Raw genomic sequence first — 14,770 nt, 5'->3', positions numbered from 1 at the left:
TCAAACAGCCAATCAGGTGCAATAAACCACGCTCACAAAAAATAGTATGAATGATGGCTGATTTGGACTGACATGTCCTTGACACACTGGTCTTGAATGCTTCCATTTTTATCATTAGATCAACACAATTTTGTATTTGACACTGGTGTCGACCTTTTTTTGTGGACAATTCCCAGAAGATCTTACAGTGATTACACCACTGCCACAGCGGTTTCTCTCTGGAAAGCTTTATTTTTATTCTGCTTAAATCTCCCTGTTAGCAAAAGTTAACTTGACACAGTCATGTAAATGGAGCTGAAATAATTTGTCAGATAGTGGCAGTTGTTTGAATTGGTGTTCTGACAATTTGAGCTGCTCTACAAGTAGAAGTGCTTTGAACCCATGTATGTCAGGTAACTGGACTTTCTATATAGTAAATCAATTCAAAAGGTAGCTAATTCTAACAAGTGGGCAGGCTGCTGAAAGCAATCAATTTCACCATCAGTGGTGTTTTTGGAATATTCTGATGACCCGACAGACATCTCATAAAATCTGAACCTGCCTTAAACATGAGGTAAACCTCTTCTCCAAGATTACCTGAGCTTAACTAAGTCTCAGATTCACCTGAGAACTGGTAAGGGAATGACAAGCAGGCTTTTCCACAATGTGACATTTAAATGTTTTTATTAACAAACATGTAAATATAATACAGAGAAAAAGGTCGATTAAGACAACATCATAAAAAAAAAAGTCCTGAAGGACCCCAACAAAAATGAGAGTGTTTTTGTGAAGGTAGAAAAAAGCAAAAATCAAAGTATGATCAAATAGAACTGTAGACGATCAAAAATCCAATTTGGGAACCAGTTCTCACACCTTCATCCTCCTCATCATCTGTGGAGTAAAAAAAAATCTGATTAAACCTAAAACTCAGAAATTTTTATACAATATGAATATAACATTTAGTAAAAGCTGAAAGTCAGTTTTATTGTTAGTGTTTAACTTGAGGAAATTATGTCACCCCCTAGGTGGATACATGAAAGAAATACACCGTGAGTTATGTTGCCATAGTGTAAAAACCAACAACCAGCCTTTAATAAATACCATCATAAGAACCACATCCCCATAGACTAAATTAAGATGACTTTTATTGACCTTTTAAGATTTCCAGCAAGGTTTTCTTCGTTTACAGACACAGGCTTCTGCAAACAGTGTTCAAATTCAGCAGTTAATGAGATGCAATGACTCAACTCATTCCAGGTAAATTTGTTTAACTCTCACTAGTGGTAATATAAACTGAGTTTCCAGCCTATTAAATAAACACCACTAAGCATGGACATAAATACCAGGAAATTCACCACACCTAAATGGAATGCAGCCGTTAAACCTGGTTTGACATGTTATGCAGCCATTCTGCTTGTAAACTGGTATTACCGTAAATATGCCCTCTGTTTTAGCACTAGATTGTGAGAGTAACCTTTAGCAAGAACCATGACCAATGATAGTGTGTAATCACAACATCCACACACAAGCAGAATAGGGGTAACATGATGTCCATGCCTTCACACAGCAGGGGGTAGTAAAGTGCCATTTAAAGAGACAAGATCATGTCGCCCCTGTTAAAGCCTCTGTGGTGGTTAGCAGTCAGAGCTGATTCTAAGATTTCACTGATCACATTTTAAAAATACTTCATGGTTTAGCGTTTAATTAGACTGCTGAACTGCTGCGGCCCTACAACAAACTACATTTTTATTAGTGCTATCATTAATAATAGAGTAATTACGAACCAGTGTAAGAGCAATATAAGTAGTGCAGGTTTGCCAACATTCAGTAAGATCTTGCTGATATTTTGAGGTAGAAAATGTAGCTATAAATTTCAACAGACTGCATTTTAGAGAGAAACACTGACTACATTTCAAATGTGGGTGCCCACCATTTCAGCTCAGCACACGAAACGACAAGCTTATTAAAAAGTACTGTCCTACACTGAAAAGCATCTCCATCACCTGCTGCTGTTTGATTGTAAGCTGATCATGTTCCTACCCTTGCCACTATATAACAAGCAGCATGCTGGCATGAGCCAATCAAGTTCAGACAGAATACTCCACAGGGTATGTTAAAAAATATTATTATTGAAGTGTGGCTTGTAAAGCCCTGAATAGATTTATCACTGTGTGTTTACCTTGCGAGCACTAGCTGTCAGTCCAGGAGACTTTCCAGTCCTGCTGGTGGTTTGTGGAGACTTCCTCTGCCCTTTAGTTGCCACTTGTGGTGACTTAAAACTGCCAGCTCTGCCTGCTCGTCCTACTGCAGCACGAGGATTTCCTGAGGGCATATTTTCTTGGTACTTGCGCGCAGTTGTTTGAGCAGGTGACTTCTTTGAACTGTTCCTTGGGGATTTCCTGGTGGAGCTGCGCAGTTTGTTCAGCCCTTTCTTCAGGTAGTTGTTGTTTTTAGGGGTGTTGTCAATAGTGAACATCATAGACTGCCTCCGGTCAGCCTGACAGACAAGAAACAATAAAACAGGTAAAACTGTTAATGAAGCATGTATGATTTTTTTTTTTTTTTGGGCCACTGTCTGTTTTCAATTGATAAATTCTAGGTGTGTGTGTGCATATACTACACTCACTGGACTGAGGACAGGGTGAAGCTGAGAGCTGCCAAATCCACTGTTCACGTTCTTGTTTTTGGGTGTGAGGGGACGAGGGAAGCAGCTGGCCTTCACCTTTTTCTGTCAGAATGAGATAGAGACAAATATGGAAAACAGACAAATAGAGTTTCAGAAAGTGAAATGTATGAAATCTGCTCATTTCATTAATAACATTTACATGTGTGTAATCTTGTGACAGTTCAGTGACTATGACTGAAGAGGAAGCTTTGAAATTACCAACAAAATAAGCAACCAACACAAAACCCTGATCACTGTTTGAGTTTGGAGAAACGCTTTAGTGACATAGACATGTACTATGATAGTATAATTTACAGTTGAAAAACAGTAATTACATTACAAATAACTATCAAGTAGAGAAAAAAGGAACTTAAGAAAAACATGTTGAACAAAGAAAATAAAGGTGAAATACACAGAAAACATGTAACAAATATTTTTGTGCATACTAATGCAAACCAACCTCAGGTGAAGTTTGATGTATAGACAATGTAGATGAAGACCGTTTTGTGCCTTTTGGGCTTCTCAGCTGAGAGACGCTGACTGTTTTTGACGGCAGCTGGCCGGGCATCAAGGACAGACGATGAGAACGAGTACTGGCTGCGGCACCTGACTGTCCCAGCATGAGGGAGTGCCGATGGGAGACGAGAGAGTCTTGCAGCTGGCCAGGCATCATGGACGCCCGACGGATTGTGTCAGACGGGTCACCTGTACGAAGTTCTTCATCTGTGAAAATGAATGCACCACCACGGCCAGTCTACAGAAACAGATGGAGAAGGATTTCATAAAACTACTGGGAAAAGAATGAAGAAACAAAAATGGAACACTGAAACCAAACTTTAAAGCTGCCATCATAATATTTTATCATGTTCATACTAGGGGTTTCTCCAACCACTAGCCTTTTTCAGAGGTCAACTGCTAATACAACTGGTCAGCGCTGTGAGTAATAGTCTGGATTTGATTTTAGCCAGTATATCCAGATTTACATTAGAGCTTAATGTGTAAAACAATATTTGTATATTTCTCGTGTTGTAACACAACAATCCTGTGGATTATATTTCCATATTCATCACTATCATGGCTCTTAATTAGTTATGTCTTTAATGTGCGCACAACTATACGTCTGTTTTGCTCCATGTGTCCCTCTCTACTCACCTCAGATTCCACAGGGTAGCTGCTCTTTAAATGAGGAGGGCAGGCCTTGTTCCTGGACTGAAGCTCAGCAATCCTCATCCAATCGTCAGGTCCACCATCTGGCTCGTTCTCTGCGCCCACGCAGAATGTACTAGTGGCTGAAGTCACACAGATGTAGAAAAAATAAATACGTTACATGCACACCACGATCCATTTCCATCAATGACTAATTAGTAGGATTGTCCCCTAAGGCCCGACAGTTGACTTTCTGCCTGTCTCTAATTGACGAACAGTGGAAACAGAGGGCAGCATGATGCAGAGCCACTCATCCTGATTTGCTGTTTTGTGATGAAGTGCAAAGTCAGCCAGACTACTTTTAAACCAGACCATAAACCTCTAACTCTAATGTCACACAGGTTGAGTGACTCTTTGGCTGACATTGACTGTTGTACTGAAGAAAATATACTGGTAATTATACTGAATGCTTATAAAGAAACTAAAATGCAGAACATAATTTGCAGCATTGTTGCATGCTAATATTGATATCTGATGTTTGTTATAACATTCATAACCTCATGACCCTTTTCATTGTTTTCTGATGTTTCCTAGACCAAACGATTGTTGATTAAGAAAATAGTTAGTTGCAGCCATGGGTTCATTTTACCAACATGCACCTTTATTTTCCCTTGTGGGTCCTTTTCCAGCCTGACCTCTAAATGTCTCACCTTTCACTACAAACTCCTATGAGTCAGCCAACTATGTACTTACTCTGTGAATGGACTGTGCTCCGTCTGTACCCAGGAAGACCGATGAGTTGGTCGCTGGCAGTGCTGGTCCTTCTCGCAGGTGTGTCAAACAGCTCCATAGTCACAGGTTGTGCAGAGTGAGCGCTGGACAGGTTTGGTTGGGAACGAGCTGAGGCCAGACTGTAGAAAGTCTCATCGTCTTCATTGCAGCCTGGGGTTTTCTGAAGATCAGAGTCAAACAGTCACTATAATGATACTGCAGTCAGAGTGTGGGGACAGTCTAAAATATCTGGGCCTTGCATTTTTACTCTCAGGAGCATAGTGAGACCAGCGCCCTACAAGCTCCAGGGTACACAGAGCTCTATAGCTAAACATTTTTTAGTGTGATGATTAAAAACTAGGACAACAAAGTCTTAGTTAAAGATAACACATTTTTGAAAATATGAGTTGCACAGCACAAAAAATCATGTTTAGTTGAACTCTCAAAATGCACAATGACTTCATACTGCATCAGCATAAAGACTACATTTGAGAAAGAGTGAGAAAGAAACCACAGTGATTATTAAAACGTGCAGTGATTGTTCAAGGTCTTCAACAGTGGGTGTGTGTTGTGAACATGCAAAACATGCAGTGTGCCGTGAGTTTCCTCCACCTTGGTCATGGTGATGTTTATAACCTGCGTGGTCCTGCGTCGTTTGACAGATGAACTTGGATTTTTCCTGGCTGAATCCAGTTCCATTTTGCTCTCTGTACTGGTCCTAGACAGTAAAAATAGAAAGGTAGGAGACTGTGGTTACACTAAAATCATTACATTGTGTGTAAAATTTCCTAAACAAATGTGAGTACATACTAATAATGTAATGTAGGCCACAGAAAGCAACTCTAGCATTACAAAAACGCATACAGTTAATATACTATATTCACTCAATTAAATTACAACACCCACTATTCTTTGGGATACCAAAACTGTCACAACTGTGTGACATACCTGTTAATCTGTTTGGCATTTATAGGTGTAAAGTAGAGTGTTTCCAGTGACTCTGCCTGTAGACCACGCCGTTTGGCTGCCAAGCGCTCTGAACTGCGAACAAGCGGTGTGCTTGATTCATCAGGTGCTGAGAGTTTTCTGCAAAGAAAGAAACAAAACATTATGCAAGGTTACAATCACAATAGGTTCCCACTGTGCCTCTGGTGTAAGATTTTGCTTGGCTGAATTTCTGAATTTTATGTGTGTTATAGTGCTATTATCATATTGTGAGATAGCTACGGTCAAATAATCGATAGGTGCAGCCCTAAAAGATTTCGTGCTACTCGTCTTTTACCTTGTGCTGTTCAGAGAGTCTTCCAGAGAGCTCTGGTCCAGGCTGTCAGAGCTCATGGTCCTCTTCACACCAGCATGAATACTTGAACGTGTGTTGGGAACTTCCAAGTACAATTCTGTTGCACTTCGTTCTTTACCATGAATCTTATTCTGTGCCCGCAGGTTACGGTCAGCAAAGGCCAACTACAAGTAAACAAGTGTAGTGAAAGAGATATCAGAGTTAAATGAGGGGAAATGTGCTGTCTATGTCCCTGAGCTTTAAAAAGTTTTTTGCCCTTTTTTTTTTTTTTTTTTTTTTACAGTAACTGATCTTATTGAAAAAATGTGCTAATGCTCACTATTCACTCCTCATGCAAATACCAACCTGTGCCTCCAAACTGGCCACCGTTTTCAAAAGTTTTTTCTCATTGGTCTGGGCCTTCTCCAAATCCCGTTGTAGTAGCATATTCTCCGTAGTAATAGTTTTTACTTCACACTCTTTAACCTCTAGGGAATGCTTGAGATCAGCCAGCTCCTGTTGGCTTTCCTGGAGAAGCTGCTTCTTGCTATTGTAGTGACTCACTGCTTTCTCCATCTGTGGCATTGAGATAACAGAACTATTTTCTTAGTGCTAGTCTCTCAATCAAGACTACTCATCTGACATTGAACAGGTAAACCAACAAACAAAGGGCATGATGCTGTGATACAGATACAAAACCAACTGATGTTACTTGTCAATACAAAACAGGACGAAGAGAATCGATCATTTCTGACTGAAAGCAATTCTGAAATGTACACAGAGATACAAGTAGTGAAACAGCATTGTTATGTTTTGTGGGCACCGTGGTCACACCAACCTGTGTCTTGTAGTGTTCTGCAGCCTCTGATTTAGCTGAGAGCTGTTCCTGCAGTTCTCTTGTTAGCATCTCAATCTTTTCAGCTTTTTCATTCTCTTTCAAGAGTTTTTCTTTCTCCAGTTTCAGTATTTCCAGCTCCTGCTGTAACGCAGATTCCAGTTTACGAGAGGCTGCATTCTCTCGCTCTATGGCCTGCTTGGTATGAGCAAGTCTCTCCTTCTCAAAGGCCATGGCTTCGAGTTGTCTCTCCAGACCTTTCTGATCCTTTTCTGCCTGATGTATCCTGGCCAGGAGTACTTCTCTTTCCTTAATAAGAGCCTCATTTTCCCTGACAGTGGCCGCCTGTAACCCCTGTACGTCCTCTTTCAATCTGAGGTCTGCAGCATGCATCTCTTTGCGTTGATTCAGCTCTGCATTTACTGAGATGAGCTGCTGCTGGAGGAGGTCTATCTGCTGAGCAGACTCCTGTTGAGTTTTAAGTAACATCTGCTCCTTAGCCACAAGTTTTAGAGAAATGTTTTCTATTTCCCCTTTTAGATCCTGGATTTCATTCTGAAGAACAGCTCTGTGTTTGGAGTTCTCTTCCTTTATCTCAGCCAGGACTTTCTCATTGGCTTCAGTGTCCTCTTTTGCTTTTTCTACCAAGGTAACTTGGGCAGCAAGCTCCTCTCTGAGACTGCTGATATTTTGGTCTTTATCAGCTATGAGTGTGTTGACGCCAGACAACTCTGTCCGGAGAATCTGAAGCTTCTCTTCAGCCTGGAGGAGTCTGCTTTCTTTCTCACGCTGAGATTCTTTCAGTGTTTTAATTTCTTCTTCGCGTGAGTGGATCTCCCCCTGCAGAACTTCCACTTGTTGGACTTTCTCCTGTAGACTTTGGAGTGCCTCCCTCTGTTGAGTATTTTCTTGCTGTTGTTGAGCCAACAGATTTTCCTTAGACTGCACATCTTCCTCAGTCTTCCTCAGTGAGGAACCAAGAGTCTCCACCTGTTCCTTCAAAATTTGGATCTCTTGATTTAGTAAACCCAACTCCTCTGAGCTGTCCTTCCTCAGCAGTATCATCTGTTCCTCCTTAGCTTGAATCTCCTGCCTCATGCTCCTCACCTGATCTTCAGAAGCAGACAGTTGTTGCTGCAGAAGCTCCTTCTGATGAGCACTCTCATGCTCCTGCTCCTTCAGCATAACTACCTGAGTCTGAACCTTCTCCTCAGCCTTTGTGAGAGAGTCAGCCATATTATCTAGCTGGTTCTTTAGACATCCAATCTCTTGCTGTAGTGCATCAGAATGTATGGAGCCCTCTTTTTTCACTGTGACCAGCTGTTCCTCTTTAGCCTGGATCTGTTCCCTAAGCCCTCTCATCTCCTCTTCAGAGTCGGTCATCATGTTTTGGAATTTATCTTTTTCCTGAGAAATCTCCAATTCCCTCTGAGCCAGCAAGTTCTCTTTAGCCTGAACCTGCTCTGTTGCAGTCTTCAGTGATTGACTCAATCTTTCCACTTGATCCTTCAGAGTTTGGATCTCATTTTGTAGCACCTCTGACTCCTTGCAGCTTTCAACCTTTAACGCATCAACCTCACGCTCTTTAGTTTGAATCTCCTCCCTCAGCTGATTTACCTCCTCCTCAAGAGCTGCGCTGTGCTTTCTAAGTGCCTCAATCTGCAAAGTGCTTTCCTGCTCCTGCTTAGCAATCAGGTCTTCTTTAGCCTGAACCTGGACTTTGGCTATCTCAAGAGAATTGCTCATGCTTTTTATTTGTTCATTCAGACCTTCAATCTCCTGCTGTAGCAATTCTGAGTGTGTCGATGTCTCAGTCTTTAGCTGAACCAACTGGTCTTCCTTGTCATGAATCTCTGCAGTTAGTCTCTTCACTTCATCTTGAGATGCTACCATCTGTGCCTGTAGTGCCTCCATCTGCTGATTTTTTTCCAGTTGCTGTTTAGCAAACATATTTTCCTCGGATTGCAAATTTTCCTCAGCAGTCCATCAGCTGAGGAACCAAGACACTCCAGCTGTTTCTTCAGATCTTCGATTTCTTCATGTAGTAGTTCTGATTGTTCTGAACTTTGATTTTTCAACAAGTTCATCTGCTCCTCCTTGGCTTGGATCTCCTCCCTCATGCACCTTATCCTGTCTTCAGAAGCAGACAGTTGTTGCTGCAGAAGCTCCTTCTGATGAGCACTCTCATGCTCTTGCTCCTTCAGCATAACTACCTGAGTCTGAACCTTCTCCTCAGCCTTTGTGAGAGAGTCAGCCATATTATCTAGCTGGTTCTTTAGACATCCAATCTCTTGCTGTAGTGCATCAGAATGTACGGAGCCCTCTTTTTTCACTGTGACCAGCTGTTCCTCTTTAGCCTGGATCTGTTCCCTAAGCCCTCTCATCTCCTCTTCAGAGTCGGTCATCATGTTTTGGAATTTATCTTTTTCCTGAGAAATCTCCAATTCCCTCTGAGCCAGCAAGTTCTCTTTAGCCTGAACCTGCTCTGTTGCAGTCTTCAGTGATTGACTCAATCTTTCCACTTGATCCTTCAGAGTTTGGATCTCATTTTGTAGCACCTCTGACTCCTTGCAGCTTTCAACCTTTAACGCATCAACCTCACGCTCTTTAGTTTGAATCTCCTCCCTCAGCTGATTTACCTCCTCCTCAAGAGCTGCGCTGTGCTTTCTAAGTGCCTCAATCTGCAAAGTGCTTTCCTGCTCCTGCTTAGCAATCAGATCTTCTTTGGCTTGAACTTGGTCTTTGGCCTATCTCAAGAGAATTGCTCATGCTTTTTATTTGTTCATTCAGACCTTCAATCTCCTGCTGTAGCAATTCCGAGTGTGTCGATGTCTCAGTCTTTAGCTGAATCAACTGGTCTTCCTTGTCATGAATCTCTGCAGTTAGTCTCTTCACTTCATCTTGAGATGCTACCATCTGTGCCTGTAGTGCCTCCATGCGCTGACTGCTCTCTAGTTGCTGTTTGGCAAACAGATTTTCCTTGGATTGCAAATTTTCCTCAGCAGACATCAGTGACAAACTAAGACACTCCACCTGTTTATTTAAATCTTGGATATTTTGATGTAGTATCTCTGCCTGCTCTGAACTTTGATTTTTCAACATGGTCATCTGTTCCTCTTTAGTCTGGATCTCCTCCTTCATGCAATTTAGACTATCTTCAGAGGCAGAGAGTTGTTGCTGCAGGAGCTCCTTCTGATGAGCACTCTCCTGCTCGTGCTTTGTAAGCATTTCCTGCTGAGCCTCAACTTGTTCCTCAGCCTTTCTGAGAGAGTCATTAAGACTTTCTACTTGGTCTTTTAGACCTTTAATCTCTTGCTCTAGCAATTCAGACTGTCGCAAGGTGTCACTCTTTAGCATAACAAGCTGTTCATTTTTGACCTGTATCTCTGCATTTAGCTTGTGAACCTCCTCTTCACAGGTTACAACCTGCTGTTGGAGTACCTCCCTTTGTTGGATATTCTCTTGTTGGGTTTTAGCCAGTAGGTCTTGCTTAAGTTGAATTTCCTGCTCAGCATGTTTGAGAGACGAGTTAAGGTCTTCCACTTGGACTGTTAAGGTCTGGATTTTATTATTAAGAATTTCTTGCTCATTAGACTTCTCCAGAAGTAAATTGGCAAGCATTTCCTCTTTGGCTTGAATTTCGTCTTTGAATTTTTTTGTTTCATCTGTGAGAGCATCAACTTCTTCTGTGAGGCCGTTAATTTCTTGGTCTTTATCAGCCAAGAGGGAACTGGCAGCAGATAACTTTGTCTCAAGATCTTTCACTTTTTCTTCAGTCTGGTGGAGAAGATCTTCCTTCTCTTTCTTGGTTTCTTTTAGTTTTTCAATTTCTTGTTCACACACAGCAATATGCTGTTGTAGTCTGGTCATCTGCTCAGTTTTTTGCTGCTCAACTTGTTCCAGTTGAAGCTTGAGATCCTGTATGTCTTGTTGAAGGACTGCCCTCTGTTCAGCGATCTCCTTTTGTAGCTTGTCCAAAATTTCATCCTTGGCTTGAATAATTTCTTCCGTTTGGGATTTCTGTTGCTTCAGGAGCTCTTTCTGTTGAGTAATTTCTTGTTGGTGCTCTGCCAGCTGATTTGTTTTGGCCTGAACCTCCACCTCAGCCTGTTTTAGGGAGCAAACTGTGCTCTCCAGTTTATTCTTCAAACTGCTGATTTCAGTCTCCAACATTTCTCTCTGGCAATTTAAGAAGAGAAGACAATTAATAGCTATCTAGTCCAAAACAGATTGTCAGAAAAATGCAGGCAATATATTTGTCTATTAAACTAACATTTCTGAATTCAGTTTGATAAAATAATATGTTTTTACATAGGAGTATGCACTTTACCTCCATTACAGGCCCCATATTCTCTCCTACTTCTTCCATAGTGGCCCGGCTTATCTCATCCTCCAAACAGGAAATCTTTCCCTGGAGGATCTGAATTTGTTCAGTCAGGAGCTCCTGAGAAACAATGAGTTTAGCATTGTATGTTAAAAATTTCTTTTTGTAGAACCCTTTTTCTTTTCTCTTTTTGCACATGAAAGTCTGATGAGTCGTTATTACACGACAAGAGACATTTTGTAGTAACCCCACATTTTAACTACAACATGATATTGTTATATAACATTGGATTGGTTTGAATCATTTAAATACTTTAAAGCCAGTTACTACACAGCTTCTGCTGCTACCTTTTGAGCAGTAGCTTGGTTGAGCTCAGACTCTAGGTGGCTTGTTTTGCTTCTCCACTCTTCCTGAGCTGAAGCTTGGGTTTCTGTCAGCCTGCCAACTTCTGCTTCAAAGATGGCTAGCCGTGAACACATTGATCTCATCTGGGAAAATATGAAATGGCAGCCTTTAGTCTGTATTGAGTGAAACTGATCTTAACATCAACACATGTGACTCTGTTTAATGTGAAAGGGTTGCTAATAGTGCCCACTGAGACTTGACACCACCAGCATATTCACCTTCAAGATAAGTTCATTCATGTTGATTCTTTCAAGGATGTAAGAACCACACAACTATTACTTACTTCTTATCCCCTTGTAAGTGAGAAGACAACGATTCATTCACAGCAAGATAGAGAGAAACTTTGGACATGTCATTACCTGGGAGGAGAGTACACCATTTTCTTCTGTTAGCTCATCCATTTTACGCTCCATAAGTGAGGAGGTACTTTTGAGGTCTTTATTTTGCTTTAACATCTCATTAAGACGCGTTTGTAACCTAAGACAAAAAAAAAACACACAACAAATCTTCTTCAATAACTTTTCTACTAACCTATAAATGTTTTGGATATGTTTAGGTATGTAATAAATATTTTCTTGTGCATACAAAATGTGAGATTTGTTGTTAAAGATGAAGCTATAGAGAGCAATAAATCTATAACATTGCTTCCCATTATTATTTGACCAAAAATGTTTTAAAAGTTGAACACACAATGTACACACTGTAAATGATATATTGCCATGAATTAATAAATAGGGATTACTTTGTCAAAACATTTACTTACTACTGCTCTGTCCTGGGTACTTACGTGCTGTTCTTGGTCTCAAGATCATTGATTTCTGCCCTGATAACCTGCTCCTGATCACCTCGCTCTTCTTTCAGCTTATCCAGGCGATACTGCAACTGGTTAATCTGAGACTCTGAGGAAAATAATACAAAGTTTCATTTGAAGAAAAAACATAAATGAAAAGGCAAACAAGATTACTATACAGAACACATCTAGTTAACTACAGTGAACACAGGACATCCCAAGTTTGTTAAACATAAGGTATAAAGGAATCAAAGGCTATGAGAACACAAAAAGTTTGACCTATTCCAAAAGACACCCTGTTAATCATACATAAGCAATTAAGAGTAGTACCTCTCTGTGCAATGAGTGCAAGCTTGGCAGCCAGCTCCCTCTCCAACCCATCTCTGTAGTCTCTCTCCTTGATCATCTGTCGTTGCATCTTCCTCATCTGAAATTTAGGTGTGTTCATAATATCCTGAAGTGGAGACTTGCTGTGGAAATAAAAGCATATCAGCCTAAGTAAAGAATTACAATTCAAATGCTACTATCCCATGACTTTAGATAAGGAGTGACTCATATGTATTAGACAAAGTTGATGATAAGCACTATGTTGGATAAATTCAAATGCACAGGGATACCTGACTGAAGAAGAAGCCACGGTTTGCATGTCCAGGAATGTGATTTTTTGTGTGCGGTGGAAGACGGGAGACTCGTCATCCGAAAGCGAGGAGATTGTCGACACATTGGAGGTAGAGGTGGTCGCTGTTCGCTCAAATATCTCACGGGAGACAGGTAAATCTTAAATTCAAGGAGACATAGGCTTTTAGAACTTGCCTGTCAAATCCAAACCAAATAGCTTGCGTTATACAGCAGTAACATGTGTGTGACATGCCTCTGAAATTTAAGACATAACAAACTTGTGACTTACGTTTCCTCGCCAAATAGGCATCAAGTCCATTGCTCAGATAAACACAGCCCTCGCTCTCCATCACAAAGGAACTGGTTAGGTTTGCTATCTCACGCTAAAAGACAAGAGTGGGAAAATAAAAATTGGCACAGAAATGAATGGTGGCACAGCACAACACATGATGAATAAAATGCCATGTAACTCAGTGGTTGCTCTCTGCTTACCTCTACATCACAGTCCAATGTGTTTAGAGTGCAGCGGTCATTCATAATGTCATGGTATACGAGCAACAAAAGTACCTGGTGATAACACAAACAATGAGTAAGAATGGGCCTTTTTCTATGTCTGGGTTTTAGATTTATTCCTTCTTAGTCTTATACCTTTGAAATTTCAACAGTTAGGTTGATGCCATCTCTGATATTGTCCCAAGATATTGAAGTTCCTTTGGCTGCATTAAATCTGCAATCCCCTAATAAACAAAAAGACAGAGATAGGTTCATTCTCAAAGAACAGCAATATTCAACATCAGTCTGCCTGCAAGACATAATGAGTGACTTAAACAAAAACCACACCCTAAATCACTGTAGGGTGTGGTTAAAGGTGTTAAAGGTGTTCAATTTTCAACCAGAATATGTCAGAAAAAAACAGTGCTTTGAATCTAGGAATTAACATACTCTGACCTAGAGCTCAGACAATTTATGAAACACAGCATATTTGCTTGCTGTCAAAATCACAGTCAGACGAAAACATCAAGGGCACATCATTCATTCCTTTACCAGCCTCAGATGAAACCGGAGATTTCATGACACCCTTTCAGTAAACATATAGCCTGGACAAAAAAAATCAGAATTGAAAATAAAGACAAAGAAACTCACTCTCCACAAAGTCTGCAATGAGCTTGAACCGATCCTTAGTGGAATGACTGAAACAGGGGTTGGGCTCCTTTTTACTGAGATGACACAAATGCAAAACAAGAGTAAAATTGGAGGTTTATTCCAAGGCTTTATTAATATTATCAAGAGCCGAGTAACTAACAGAAGAGGTCATGTTTAAAATGAGGTGTAACGCTAGCTAACAGTCAATGACCCTTCCCTTGTTTACATAGACCAAGTATTTCAACACACTGCTCCTACTTACATCATATAAACAACTTTCAGTAAGATCATCCCATCTTGTAAATCGTCGGCGGTTATATCTCGGTCGGACAGTTTTATGCTGTTGACCTGTAGAAAACATTTTAAAAGTCGGTTCAAAACAACTACAGTTATCTAACGTTAATTAGCCTCGCTAGAATCAACAATTTCCACTATATAACTACTTTTACCATGAACTTACCCAGCCGAGAAGAGCCTTAACACCCAAGTTAATCGTCATCTTGGCTGACCCTTTATCTCAAAGGGATTTCAAACTGGAAAAGAACAAAACAGTTTAAACGAGAGTGCGTAGCTAGCGTTGTCAAAGCTAAGAAATGAGCACATATTAATTTAGCAGCGCTCATTAACGTTAACATATTTCCATCCATAGAAACTCACCTTAAATGACAAAGATTTTAGCCACTTTTCTGTGAATTTATTCGCCCTCTGAAGAGAGGTGCAAACCGTTCGCCTGACTACACGAAGCTACAGCTGTGAAATAAACAGTCCATGAGATGCCACACAAAATTCAAAAAGAACTGTAAAGATGAACCAGC

The 14,770-nt window shown here is 40.6% G+C and overlaps 1 protein-coding gene across 1 annotated transcript; it reads right to left on the bottom strand.

Annotated features, from left to right (window-relative positions):
* Positions 1-646: 646 nt before the first annotated feature.
* On the bottom strand, positions 647-14,735 carry numa1 (nuclear mitotic apparatus protein 1). Its single transcript, XM_018681577.2, is given in 27 exon segments — positions 647-870; positions 1,132-1,178; positions 2,159-2,476; positions 2,606-2,707; positions 3,105-3,398; positions 3,797-3,933; positions 4,544-4,742; positions 5,174-5,279; positions 5,510-5,647; positions 5,844-6,025; positions 6,207-6,416; positions 6,679-8,658; positions 8,661-9,422; positions 9,424-10,854; positions 11,006-11,119; positions 11,347-11,487; positions 11,764-11,881; positions 12,192-12,303; positions 12,525-12,664; positions 12,812-12,971; positions 13,102-13,195; positions 13,305-13,379; positions 13,461-13,549; positions 13,956-14,029; positions 14,218-14,303; positions 14,416-14,488; positions 14,613-14,735. Coding segments are annotated over 26 exon segments (7,152 nt in total). The 5' UTR covers positions 14,455-14,488; positions 14,613-14,735; the 3' UTR covers positions 647-866.
* Between the last annotated feature and the right edge of the window lie 35 nt (positions 14,736-14,770).

Source organism: Lates calcarifer, linkage group LG21 (assembly GCF_001640805.2).
Source record: "Lates calcarifer isolate ASB-BC8 linkage group LG21, TLL_Latcal_v3, whole genome shotgun sequence".
Classification (NCBI taxonomy): domain Eukaryota; kingdom Metazoa; phylum Chordata; class Actinopteri; family Centropomidae; genus Lates; species Lates calcarifer.
Note: the sequence above shows the minus strand (reverse complement) of the source record. Positions and strands in the feature narration are given on the sequence as shown.